Source organism: Camarhynchus parvulus, chromosome 1A (assembly GCF_901933205.1).
Source record: "Camarhynchus parvulus chromosome 1A, STF_HiC, whole genome shotgun sequence".
NCBI classification, from domain to species: Eukaryota; Metazoa; Chordata; class Aves; order Passeriformes; family Thraupidae; genus Camarhynchus; species Camarhynchus parvulus.
The window spans coordinates 46,415,193-46,429,566 of NC_044586.1; the positions used below are offsets into that span (position 1 = coordinate 46,415,193).

General features: G+C 44.2%; 1 protein-coding gene across 2 annotated transcripts in view; it reads left to right on the forward strand.

The window, feature by feature from the left end:
* ST7 (suppression of tumorigenicity 7) overlaps nucleotides 1-14,374 on the forward strand; it is a 136,867-nt gene that overhangs the window by 34,602 nt on the left and 87,891 nt on the right. Inside the window, exon 1 of one of the 2 annotated variants that reach the window (XM_030960546.1) lies at nucleotides 4,981-5,686. The exons of the other annotated variant lie outside the window; for it this stretch is intronic. Coding sequence (XP_030816406.1) covers nucleotides 5,665-5,686 — 22 coding nt within the window. The 5' untranslated portion in view covers nucleotides 4,981-5,664. Of the gene's footprint in view, nucleotides 1-4,980; nucleotides 5,687-14,374 lie in introns of those variants that run through there. 2 annotated transcript variants of the gene reach the window in all.

Genomic DNA, 14,374 nt, shown 5'->3' on the forward strand with positions numbered 1-14,374 from the left:
CACGTATGTATACATGAATATTCTTATATTCTTTACATACACTTTTCTGGGTGTAATACTCTACCGTTTCATAACTGCTGGAACTTCATAACTTAAGTCCATTAGATGTGCTTCAGATGGCTGGGTGGCCTGGGAGAGACAAAACACAAAGAACCTCCTCTTTTAATGGCTGAGCATCTGCTGGGAGCTGCCTCTTCCTCCCCCTGGTGACTGGCTTGCAGTAATCATGTGCAGAGCTGTGGTGAAGCTAAGATCTTCATAAAAGAGATGTTGGAAGGCATTACAGTAATGTAATAATGGATTATTATAGTTAATTGTATTTATTTTTTGAAAAGAATTCTGTCTTTTGAACTTTATCTCTCAGGTAAAGACCAATGCAGACATAAAAATATTTTTTGGTGGCAAAAGTACTTTATCTTCAGTCTGTCTTGTTATTTGTGTGAGTATGCACGTGTGTTTACTCAAAAAGCTTAATTTTTTTTAGGCATTAATTGCCTAAAAATTGTGAAGAGAAAGAATTTTTACATGAAATGGGGTTGCATAAATGCAATATGGACTGCGCAGAAATACTTTAAAAATCAGCACAAGAACAAATAATAAAAACAGGAAAATATCCCTACAGTCTGCGAATCAATCTGGTATAAAATCCTTTGTCTGTGTTGAACAGGACAAAGATGTGAACTTCTTTTCTGCCAGCAGTCTCCTTCCTTTCTGTGCCAACATAACAAAGGAACGGTATGCTGTACAGAGAGAACGCGGGTGGAAAACATCAAACAAAATGTGATAAGACCAGGCTATGAGGAGAACACTGAGCCCTTCAGACAGCTCAGATGTTCAGAGATATTTTCCCCTGTTTGGCTAGCCAGTCTCTTTGTCTCCCTGTCTCAGCTGTGTGCTGTGGTCCTGTGTCAGCCTTCCTTACTCCCTGAGCTGCTCCTGGTTGTCCAGCACAGCTCTGTGTGGAAGCTTGCTGGCATTTGCACAAACGTAGCCCTTGAGACATTTCATTCCAGTGGAACATACCTTTCTTGGCTTGACTTGGCTCTGAATGCTCTGTAGAGCCCCCTGGACCTGTGCCCTGCTGCCAGCTTTCCTGCTGGGAAGGGCTTGTCAGGGCTGTCCTCTTCCCAGCTGGCCATGGTCCCTCCCTCTGTTGCCACAGCTCCAAAGTTGCCATTTCTGGGACACTGGCTTCATTTAGTGATGGAGGTATTGGAAGCACCTCTCCAGTGGGGACTTGATGGAGCAGCATCAGTGCAGAGTGTTCCTTTTGATCACTTGGGGGGTTGTTTGTACCTTAAATACAGGCCCCTGTGAGATAAGATGCTGAAGTTGTTGCACCACACGGGATTACATTGATGTAATCATGATGTCAACTTTTTCACCAAAGATGCTTATTAAAGATAATTAGGGTCAGCAAAGTTGAGCAGAGCATAAAGCCAAAGAACTGCAGTTCTGTAATATGTGCTGCCGCTTGATTTCATTTTTTTCTGGAGCATAAAAAACCACCTTGCAGTATTTTGTGGGTGCCGTGTAAATGAATAATCAGTGTGGCTGCTGCTGCCAGAACTGACAATACCTACACAAGCTAGAGACTGTCACAGTGTGTGGGTTGCTGGGGGTCTCACTGCATTTTTAGGAGGGGGCTAACTAACATTACTGCAAGCAAAATAAATTCCTTTTGGAGGTTGCTGAATGCTGTGGAATCATTGCAGAGTCACTCTGAGGTTTCCAATAACACATTCAATGGATTAAGTTTTTCAGTGTCTTAAAAAAATAATCAGTTTTCAGGCATTCAAAAACTTACAGAACAGGGGACTTGGTTAAGGAAAGGCAAGTTTAACTAATACAATAAAAATTCTTGCCTACCTTTGAGGCTTATTGAGAGTATCCTGTGCTTCATCTCTAGAGACTTGAAGGTGTGGGACCTGTTCCCTTGCTCTGGGGAGAATACAGGTGAGAATTCCCTTGTCAAGGTGAGCTGCTCAGGGCAGTAGGACAGGAGAACCTCACAGGAGGGATGGACTTATTTCCTGCTTCCAGAGTTTCTTCTGTGAAAAAGGAGGTTAAATGCAAAATGAAATGTTTTTCTGGTGACAAGAGAGAATAAAGATTTATGCTTTAATGGATCAGCATAAGGCACATGTACAAAGCTGCCTCTGTTGGTAGCTCAGATTTCCTGCTTGCACTGCTTTTATAGAAAGAAATTACTCTAAAGCAGAAATTTACATCTGTATAAAAAATTATGTTTCATTATCCAGCTTCATTATTAAAACTCAAACTGTGCTTTAGGGGTTAGACATATGTGTCCTTACAAAACAAAGTATTATATGAGTATTATTTTTCTGCAGTGATAAAGTAAGGAATAAAGATATCTGCTCCAGGAATGGCAGTAATTGAGAAGCACATTCCTTTCTCTGGAAAATGTCAATGTACAGGAGACAGCTTTGCATAGCATATATTGTTACTGATCTAAATGTTTCATGCTAGTTTGTGGTGGAATGTATGAAAGTACATTATAAATTAATCTAATACTTGAACAATGTCTTGTGCACATTGTAAGCAAATCACAGCAATGCTGGCTGCAGATTTCCTTTGACATTTTATGTACACCAATTACATTATCTCTGCTGCTACATAAGAGAGAAAAACCATTTGTTGGCTCTTCTTTGCAGTATAAACCAATAGCAATATTCAGCATTGGAAACAAATCCATAATTCTGCTAGCAAATGGAAAGGTTATGGTCTTAAAAGTGCAGTAGGTCAGAAACAAATTTTAACACTTTCTCAAAGTCATTTGACAAGATGTTTTAGGTAAATGTGAAAGAATTTCAGAGAAAATCCTTCAGTAGCCTGTAGTAGGTCACCTTTCCCACCAGGAAACTTACTACCTGCCAAGGCAAAAACTAATGAAATAGATTATTATGAAATCCTTCCAGAGATACTGCATGGGTTGTTTGGGCTTTTCAACTACCTATATGCGTCAGTGTAATGAGAACTTGGCAGAGGGCCTGGGCTCTGTGACATCTTCAAGGATGTCGTTGGAAAAGCCCTGAGGTTTTGTCTCTTCCTTGGAAACAATGCTGTGTGAAGGTCAGATCTGCTTATCAGAGCAGAACTTATTCTTCAGCCATTGCATGAGTGCACTTGGGATTTTGTTGCAGAGACCTATGTTTAAAGATGCTTGGAGGCTTACAGGTACATAATAGACCCATTTCTTTTGTGAACTTGCTTCAGTTGCTGGAAAGTCCAGTTGCTGGAAAATCCTGCCAGAACTTAGTTTGTTTGATGCACTGAAGCTTCTTATCAACCTGTTTGGACTGAAGGAGGTGTTAGCTGTTCCAAATAGTCAAAATAGCTAATTCAGTTCTGGGAACAGCAAAGCTACAGTCCTTGTAAGAGAATTTATGCCACTGTCATGGTCAAAGCCAGTTTGGACATGGCTTCTTGGTGCTGGGCATCCATGCACGTGGTTGCAAATAATCATGACAATTGGATAGCTAGGCTGTTAATTCAGGTATTTAAGTACATATTTGAGGACATCTGCTTAATTTAGGACATCTGTGGGTTGATTTGAGTCACTATGATTATGAGCACTGATGTCCTGTCTGCAGATGGAGACTAAAATCTGCCTGCTAGAAAGTGTTGTGAGATGTCTCACCACAGGATATGGCCTCTCTCCTGACTTTCTTCCAGCAATGAAATACAGGTAAATGTTGCCATGAGCTTGGTGGCCCTAACTATTCTTATGGTGTGCCCAGAACACAAAGTGACTGTTCAGTGTGTGGAATGGAAAGCAAGGAAACATCTGAAGAGCATTTGTGCCAACAGATGTTACCAGGAGAGTAGCTTGCTGTGCCTTGTGGGTGCCCCCCTCTGCTGTGGGAAGCACAAGATCAGGCTCTGTACAGCCTCTTGCACTCTTCCCTGTCTCACAGCACAGGGCTATTGAGGGTCCATAAGGATGTCTGTGGGCATACAGGCTCTGTGAGCTTGGGACCACGTTCCCCAGGAGCAGAGGGACTGGCCTGGCAGCCAACTGCTGTGGCTCTGAACCCCATGTGTTGCATTCCAGTCTGTCCTTCAGGCTGCAGTGGTCCCAGCCAACACCTCCCTGGTTCCCTAATGATTCCAGCATGCTGAGCTCCTCAGGTGGCAGGTGCTGCCAGCCCCCAGTAGTTCTTGTTTTTGTGGCCTGCTGCTCATGGTGGCTTTGGGTGTTCTGCAAACAGCACAAACCCCCCTGGCATGCAGAGCAGCAGGAGTGTTTGGGAATGGTTAACCCACAAAAACTGAGAAATGGGAGGAGGAGTGGTTGCTTGCCTGTAAGTGCTTCCCTTAATGGGCCTGTATCTGTGTCCTTCCTCCTCATCCACCAGCAGTACTTTCCAGTGTCTGACATCTTGGGAACTGCATGTCCATGTTCAATGAGACTTGCAGAATCCTTCTTGGTTTTGCCCCCTCTGGACAGCCATTCTGTGGATAGCCCCCAATGTCTGGTACCTTCCTGCTAGGCTGCTCTCACCAGCACAGGACAGGCGACTCTTTTTGTCTGTGAGAGGACTGAAGGAGCAAACTTAGGGCTTTGTTTGAACATTTTTCAATTACTAAATGTCAAGAAAAAAATATGCTTAGTACACTAAAAAAATGCACTTGCAGATGCGCACTAGATCTAGTTGGTTTTGAAGAATAAAGAAAAATTAAGGACGTATTTCTTTGGTTGCTAGGATGCCTTTTTATCATCGAATTCAGTGTGCTTTGGGGTTTTTATTTTTATTTAGATGTGTGACTCATTTATTGTGGTTAGAGCATTGTTACAGTGTATTATGACAATAAATTTAAGTAAAAGAGACAGTTGGCTAACACTTTGATGGGAAAATTAGGTCTGGAGTGTAGACTGGCCCAGGAGTTTATTGCTTCTTTGAGGGAAAAATAATAAAAAGAATTTGTAATAGAAATTTGGGGTTATTCTCTAATGAAAATGCTATAAGTGGCATTTACTAGGATACTTGTCCCTGAAATTTATTCTGTTTGCACAGAGACGCTTTGCATCTTGTGCAGCTGAGAAAAGCAGCGTGAATTCAAGGCAGATATTTTCCTGCTAGCATTACCATCCCGGGCGGGAGCTTTAGCATCACAGAGGGAAATACACGTCTGGCTCTTTGTCCTCTGCTCCTTGTGACAAAGGAGTTGCCATCCGAGTGGCTGTGCAGTGTCCAAGCCCCCTGCGAGCCTCTGGGTTAGCAGCAGTCAGTCTTTGCAGTGTCCTGACGTCATCCCGTGTGTGCATAAGCTCCGCTATTGTCTCACGGCGAGCGGCGCCGGGGATTGCAGTATCTGGTGGCTGATACCCCTTCTGCCCGCCGCTATCACAGAAAGGACAACGGCCTGCCCTTAGCACTCGGATTTAAAACACAGGCTCCTGCTTTTTGCTTCCTCTAGAAGGACCTTCCTTCCCTGCGGTTGCAAGGAAAAGCTGTCTGCGGTGTGGAGCGGAGCGGAGCAGGAGAGAGGAGAATCTGGCAGCTTGGATAGCCTGGACTGCATTGTCTGGCTTCATGACCCCTGCTGTGTAGCAGTCTCATCCCCTCTCTCATACGCTCCCTCTGTCTTCCACTCTTTTTTCTTCTTTCCTTTTTAAAATAGCAGCATCTGAGGCGAGCCATGTTTGGCACTGAATCGTCATGTAAGTAAATGCATCCCATTTACATCCTTTTTCTGTTGAGAACAGGGCTTGTTTTATCCTTGCTGTACCCGCCACGCTGCATTCTCTTTGCCGTAGGTCGTTGGCTAAAGCTGTGGTCCTTGCCTGCTTATGGAGGGATGGGAGATGCTGGAGGGGAAGCATCTACCTCCTAACTATGGGTGCATCCTCGATGCAAGCAGCAAGGCAGTGTAGGGCTGTCAGCACTGCTGAATTCAGGCCACTGGAAGACTGGGGGGGAAAAAGCAGTTTTGCTTGAATGTGGCAGTTGATAAGATCGCATCTGTCAGTGATCAGGAGTTGCAGACACTCTAATGAATGCACTACTCAGATGGTGCATTTGGGGACTGAGAATGCTGCAGTATTAGATGGGCGAGAGCTGGGGGAAAGTGATTTAGCCAGCAGGAAAAGACTGCTATCTCCTGTCTATCTGATTTACTTCATTTTTGTCTCTGGGAGGAAAAAGGCTTCTCTGCAATTTCTCCCCCTCCCCCTTGTGACTGCAGAATCCACAATTAAATTAGGTGGAATTCTAAATATGAGGTGAAAAATGCAAAAGAAAAGGATCATTTATTTTTTTCTTCCTCATCTTTGTGCTGGAAAATCTTAGCTGAGGCAGTCTGCTGTATAATAGCAGTGCAGATGCATGTCATTGAAAGCGAGCCAATTTTGCTTCGATGGGAACAACAATTACCTACCTGGCAAATCTGGCTGCAGAGGAAGGCTGGGGGTTTATGTATAAATAATGTTGCTGGTGACAGTGTGGCTGTGTGGGGACCAGTCTGATCCAGTGATTATTGGATAACCAAAAAACAGAAAACAGTTGGTTCATGCTGTGTTTTGTGCACAAAACAGTACTGGGTGTTGAAAACATGTCTCATTTGGATATGAAGGGATGGCTTTTGTAGAGCATTGTCACATCCAGCATGGTATAATGTCTCCACACTTCTGGACTGAGACCTGTTCTGTGGCTCATCTCTTCCTAGGAAGTGATAAGAGCATTGGGGTGCCTCATAATTATGCCTTCCTGGCTGTCAAACCCCTTGCTCCCAAAGGGTTAATTGTTCTTGTGACCAGGCTCTGGCAGCTCCCCCCTCCTCTGTCACAACACCCAGTCAAGGTCAGGCAGCATAAAAACAAAATATGCCTTTAGATTTCTTTTGTTTAGGGATGCATTTTTCATGCACAGTCGTAAACATGTCTGCAGCTTTGGGTCAGCAGAGCATGAACAGAGATGCTGAATGTTGTACCTGCATCTGTTTCACCCTGACAGATCTGTGAGCCCCAGCGTCTGTGTCCGTGGGCTCTACTTCTGCAAAATGCACATGAACAGGCTTTGAGATAAAATCTGTGCCCCACCTGCCCTCTAGCAGAAAGCCATAGTATGCACTTGTTCATTTTCGTGGTCCTTTCTTGGTTTACAAGGTGCATTGGCTAAAGTCACAGGGGTTGTGCACCAGCAGCTGTGGCTGCTTTTGTTTCCATGGTTCCCACAATTTAGAAAAGGGCAATGGAAGCTTCCATATCAGCCACTCTCTGTTTCCCAGAAGGGTCTAGAAGCATTTCTTGCTTTTAAAAATGGGATTAAACAGATCATGGCTCGTTGCCATCGATTTGAGCAGAGACTACGGTCAGTCTCTGCCTGAACACTCTGGCCAGATGAAGGGGAAGGCAGTGTGGTGGCCAACTCCCCTGAACTCTGCTCAGGCCTGAACCTGAGCCCAAGGGTTCCTGTTGAAGCTGGACAGGGCTGTCCCTTTGGCTGCTGCTGCCAGGTGCTGCCAGGCAGGAGGAGAGCAGGGTCACTGGTGCTGCCCTGCTCAGCTGCCCTGCCCGTGCGGGTCAGTGCTCGCCGAACCAGCCCTGCCCTCGCTGCTGCTGGGGGAACAGTGGCTTTGCTTTCAAAGAAAGAAGCTTGTATCAAAATTACTTCAGTCAAAATGCTGAGAGGTTTTTTTGTCTTCCCTCTCCTCCTGTCTTCTTCATACTTCCAGGCTGTCAAATGATAACAGTGCTACTAATTGTTAATGTTTCTGTCTGGCTAGAGCATCAAATAAGACAAAAAAGAGTCAGCGTTATTTGGACATTGGAAATATGTCAGAAGCCATTGCTGCTGCTGCTGCTGCTGCTGCTGTCCAAAAAGCATGAAATGAGCAGATTACAGTTCTTTTAATCCTGCTGTTTACCCTTAGTATTTAGGATTTCATTACTCTCTGCTTTGATTAAAAAGCCAAGAAAAATGATCAGAAGCAAATACTGGTTCAGAACCTTTAGTCTCACTCAGTATCAAAATATTTTAAATGTCGAACCAACTCTCCTTTGGCAATCCTGTTTTTTTCTTCTTGCTTTTAGCAGCAGTTAGAAGGGCAGTAAAAGATAGTCTGAGAGTCTTTGTAGGAACAGGCATCTGCTTATCACCTCCTGGATGCAGGGAAAGACAAACAGCCGCTGACAACAGCCCATAAAGGGGGATAAGGCAGCAGGCGAGGCACAAACAGCTGCTGGCACTCCCAGTGCATGATGAGCAAGAATAGGGTGTGCAAAGCAAAAACCCAAGAAATGTCTGTGCAAGGGCACTGTGGGAGGGTAGGGTAGTTGCCATGTGGTCATGGTCAGTATTTTCCATTGGTCATATGTTCTTTCTATAATTCCCAGAGGAAACATATGTGTCAGAGAGACTTCAGATGCACTGCCAGGGAGGTGTGGGGGACTCTGTGCATGAGGGGCAGCTTTTCATCCCATGCCACCACTCCTGCTGACCTGAAAGATTTGTCTGCTTACCATAATAATTTCACATTCTGTAGGAGGTAATCTGGTTTAATAAAAATTGAGAATTAATTCTTTTTTAAAGGTACGATGGTGTTGTAGGGCTGCACCAAAGCAGAGAAGTGGTGGACCTCTGAACAAGGGACAGGGTGGTCCCCACAAGTAGAACAAACAGCCCAGCAGAAATAAGCAGCAAGCATCCGTTCTCTGACTAGGAATACTGGCAGTTGCAGGCCTCCAGCAGAGACAACAGAGGCACAAATTAAACTGAACTGTGAGAGCAGCCAGAGTCGGTGAGGCTTACCAGTGCTAGGAGAGGTCAGGGGAATGCAGCTCCATCACATCTGACTGGGTATTGGTGAGGAATGGGACAGGATGCAGTTTAGAGCCTGTGAAACAACTGAAGAGGCTCAGAGAGCCATTTTGTGCTTGTCTGAGAATATGCACCCTGTGTGCTTCAGCTACTCAGAGGAACTCAGCAGGAAGCTGCGAGGAAGGGATTCACACTCATATGCCCATGGAGCTTGCCCCAGTGCTGTTACAAGGGCCCAGATGTGTGCTGTGAAAGGTGATGTTCTCAGTACTGCTGCATCTCTTCCTGCCAGGACCTTGTAGCCTGGCAGCAGTGCTGCACTGTGGGGGTCATGGGGGGTTGTCTGGGACATGCTCTTCTAGCCTGGGCTGTTTGGGAGACACTCATGGTCTGGTAGATCAGCAACTGCACTCTGGAAAGCAGGACTCTGAAATAAAGGAGAGCTGACCAAAGGGCCAGAGAAACACAAAACCAAAGGGAAAGTGGAGCTTTCCTCTGCTGCAAGGTTAATGCTAGAAGGCTCTCTGTGGGCAGGCTGAGGGCTGCTGTGGGGAATGAGAAACCTTGCTCACTTAAATGTGCCAGGAAAAGCTTCTGTGCTTGTGCTAGGCTCACTGTACTGTCTTGTGCTCTGTCTGTTCAGGAACTGCTTTTGTTCCTAGGCACTTTTTTCCCCAAAATTTCTTCCAGCCAAGATGGGACAAATGGGAAAGGTTACACCAAGATAAGTGATTTATGGCATTAAAGTAAGTAGTCTTATAAACTTGTGCAAAACAGTGGCAGCCAGCAGTAGAGAAATGGGAGATCTTGGCATCAAATATGGAGGTGAAGGACAATCTGATTGGCATCTGATTGCCATCCTGGTGATGTGCCTGCCTCCTCTGTTCCCAGCACTGGTACTCATCCCAGCTGTTGGAGAACCAATCAAAACCTGACCACTCCTGCAGGTTTTGAGCATGTTGGCTCTGCCAGCTTGTTCACGGTGGTTAGATGGGCATCAGCACAGGAGGGGTGGGACATGACTGTTGAAATTCTTGTGGGAGATAGCAGCCTTGGTGAGACAGGGCTCCGCTGAACCAACAGATGACCAAAATGCTCCTTTTTTGAGCATAAATAGCCCACTGCCATCTTAAAAGGCTGAGAGCAGTAAGTACAGCCACGATTCCACAATGATGTTACACTGGTTTCTTAGGCAACAGTATGCCAAAGAGAGGTTACAGAAAGTACCAGAAGTTGTAAGTGTAAACCAATATATGTAGCTGCTGAGGTTCGTGATGTTCCCTGTAGACTCAGAGCGGGTGAAAATATTGCAGAACCAGGTCAAAGAGAGGCTTAGCTACACCACTGTCAAATGCCAGAATAAACCTGGGTTATGAAAGGGGTTGGGGTTACAGAGCTCCAATAACTTGACAAATTCATCAGTGAAACTCCAAGATACTTGGAGAGAAAATGTAGTCTCACATCCCACGTACAGTAGATTTTGAGGATTGACTGTGTATTAGTATTCTTACTTTCTAAATGAATGTTTTTTTAAAAAATACAAACCTAAGATAAGAGAGGGATCTCTAAACTCCTTTAGGTATAACACCTTGTAAGGTGCCTGAGATGTGGTCTCCAAAAGGCTTGACTGCATGCTCAGGAGGGCAGGGGCTTGAATCTCAGTCCTCCTACTCAGGCAGCACCACTGGCAATTTGAACTCGCTGTGCTGAGCTGCTCACAAGCAGGCAGCTGTTGTGAGGGTTTAAGTGCACCTTGCCCTTTCTTTCTCCAAAAACAAAAAGTGGGCTGAGACATCTCACAGGCTGGATTTGACTCATGAATTTGATAGTCTTTGGTGGTTTGTCTCTTGCAACCCTGGATCACCTTTCCTGTCTCATTGCTTTAGAAATTGCAAGGTTCTGATATAAGTTACAAATACAGTGATGGTCTCCCAGGCAGCTGTGTCCACACAGCTTCGGCAGTGGGGAGGAAATCTGAAGGTACATGAAGGGAACTTTACAGGCTTTTCTTCAGCTTGTCACATTTTTTGGTCCTCACCATTAGCTAAAAGCATGAGCTATAATTAGTGGAGGAGTCTGTAAATGGTCAAAGATGACAAAAGGTATTTCAGATTTAAAACAAAAATCATAGAATAGTTTAGATTTGAAGGGACCAGCACCCTCCTCAAAGCAGGACCAATCTCCTAGTTAGAGCCAGTGATAGATAAAGCTCAATCAGTCTGCATATTTGCAGAATGGTGTGAGATCAAAAGAAGCTTCAGCTTTGACCAGTGTAATTTACAGAACCAGAAATAGGGAAAGATCTTTATGACCAAGGACGCCTGAAAGATTAATATTAGAGTCCCTTTGGGCTATGTGACCCAGATATGAAGTGCAGTACATGCAGTGAAGACTGTCATATTATTTGAGCTGGGGTAGAAGCAGTAGTGTTTCATGTAGTTTGGGGATAATTAATGGCTATGCCTAGCAAAAAAATTTATTCACAGAAGAATCTAAGCCATCTCTTTTCATCTGAGCTAAAATGCCCTGCTTGATCCCTGAAGCACCTGTCTGCTTCAGGGAAGCAGGAAAAGGTCTGTGAAGTGCTGTGAGAAAAGCATGTGGAATACAGAGGGACAGAGTATTCCAGATTTTCTAGATTAATGGATTTCTTTCCCTTTTGGTGAAAATCACTTTGATGTAGCATCACCATTTAGACCCTTTCATATGAAGGTCACTGTGTATAATATGAAATTAAAGTATCTTAAAAATGACAATATATTCCCTATTGAAAAGGATAAGATGCTGTATTAACCCAATAAGCTGGACAGCTACAGAAGGAAACACTTTCTACCCACAATCTCGTGGAGCTGAGTGAAAAATTGTCTGACTGGTGTGTTTGGTCAAGGTGAAATTTACACTGAGAGATCAATTTAAGATGCCTAGAAACTGGGAGTGGAACAGAAGCCATATTCTGGCTAGACCAAGAAATGTGCTGTTGCTTCCCAGAGTTAGATGGAAAGTATTTTAGAACTTCTTAGGGCTCTCAAAAAATTCATTTGGAAATGGTATCTTGAGGTGTTGTGATCAGTACAGGAGAAGGGAAATTCTTGTGAAACTACATGCCAGTGATACAAAATTAAAGTATGATATTTCTGACCTCCTTTGAGAAACAGAGTGGCTGGGAAGGTCTTCCTCCATGCATGCTTAGAGAGAGATGCTGAGCAGACCCTTAAAATGTGCTAGATCATGTTTCAGCCTAGAGCAAGAGCCTAAGGTGAAAATGACACAAAGCCAGTGAGCTTGTCAGAGAAAATACATAGCTATACTGAGGGCTTTCCACATTTGTATAGTCCTTAGGTAGCTCTTTTAAAGGTTTGATTGAGCAGGGAGGAAGGATGAGAGAGAGTAAAAAGGAACTCTAGAAGAAAGTGCCTTGTCCTCAGAGTGTCTGTAGCCTAAAAAGCCATGAGGAGGTTTTGAAGATGGTCAATGGAAAGATTATCCATCTCCCTTTACCTCTCCTGTTTACCATGCCACTCATTAGCCCAGTGATTTTGCAAATTGCAGTGATGATATGATTTCATGTATGTCATCACTCAGGCAAATGCCAGCTTTCCTGTTACCACTAGGAACTAGTCTTGGAAAGCTGTTGTGTGTTCGGATTTCCTGCTGCACTCTCTTGAGTGTGGAAGTACCCATATGATAGCACACGAAGAAGTTTTGAGAGGATATAGTCTTGATGAGTTGTGGTTGTGCAAGTGCAGCAAAAGGAAAATGTACTCAATTACATATTTTAAAAGTTCCTAGATGGGAATAGAAAAAGGAGACCAGATATTTTTTTTACTTCATGTGCTAGCTGCATTTTTACCATGAAGTAAAGGATTCTATGATGAGGACACCACTAGAAAGCAAGTTCTGAGAGGAAGGGCATCTGTTACAACTCCAGGGAGGTCAGAAAATTGCAGCAGACTCCACTTGTAAGACCTCTGTTATAAGAGAAGGAAAAATTACTGTAAGAAGATACCATCCCAGGCAGAAGCTCAATTATATAAATCACTGGCTGACAAGAGTCACATTGATTCTGAACTGACTTAGCACAATACAAATAGTGCTGGTCACAAAAGAAAAAAGCATCCTGATAAGAAATACTGAAAGATGCTAAAAAGATACATTTAGCATTTACTGAAAGAGCTGAATGTGGAAAATATTGGCACCACTAACCTTTTTTCCTGTCAGCTGCACTCATTACTGTCATTAGTAAGGGATCTAGGACTGTTGCAGTGGCAACAGTAAATTGTGCTGCTGTATTTTCGTCGGGGTAGGTAATCATGAGTCATTCAAACCATCTGCTAATAAAACACTCTCAGACTGCTTAGGTTATCAAAGAGAATACAGTAGCTGAGAAATGTCAAATTAGCTGGCAAGGAAGCACGGCAAATTTCGTGTGAAGATCCCATGTGCTTTGTCATCCACACAGACATGAGGCCAGGCAGTCCATCTGTTTTATAGGCTGTGGGTGGACACAAAGGTCTGCTAAGGGTTAAGTGAGCTGGAGAAAGCATTCCTCTGACTCTGGAACATGTATCAGCCTGGCTATTCTCTGCATCCTCTGCTGCTTTCCGTGGCCTGCAGTGATAACTCCAGATAAGCTGTACAGAGCAAAGAGGGTGATAATCAGGCTGCCTGTGTGATTGGATGGAGAAGGGCTCCAAATGATGGAAGTGAGCAGACAGATAAAAAGCAACAAGATCTGAACTGTAAGCATCACAATCAAGAGTGGAAGTTCCTCCAGGGATCCACCCAAGTGTGAGAGGCCTGACGCACAAACCTCGCACAGGAGGATGCGGTGTCCTTGGTCACAGGACAGAGGAGCAACCCCATGCCAGTACAAACAGGAGCAGATTCTTCTACAACTGCTGACCTGCTGGAGATGTCTCTCTGAGACTTTGGAATGTTCCAATAGCACAAGGAGATAGCAGTGGGATGAAGGATTTCTCAAGTGTATTAAATAAGACATACTACATCACCTTTAGTACCACTTGCAGTTACCACATCCTAGCGGGTCTAGGGCATGTTTTCCCAGCCCCTAGGGATACAGCAGCTAGGATAACAAAGAGATTAAGTGGCCTGCTCAGGATAAAGCACTAGTGGTCTGTCACAGGGGAGGTCCCACAGAGAATGGGCATTCAAAGGCCTTTACACAGGGCCTTTTCTAAACTTACCTTTATAGGTGTGAATATTTTCACAGCTAGAGTTCTTGCTGTGTTAGGCTACACGTGCACGCACAGCAGGGAGGTGGCACTGCTGTGGGCATTGTGCATCACAGTGACCGTCTGGATGCAGAGAGACATTCATTTGCTTGCTCTGGGGCATTGCATGTATGCTAATGGCTTAGAGTCTCTGTGGGGTTTGGCTGCCTGTCAGAGAGGAATGAAGCTGTAGATTTCAAACCAGTGCTCTGTACTGCAGCAGTTTGGTGAACGACGTGCCTGGCATTTTGTTAGGTTCTGTCTTGTTTCTGCATCTATAGTGACATTCAGTTAATTCTTCCATAAAATACAGATAAATATTCACGCAGAATTATACAAAGAGATAAAAAAAGGGGCTTA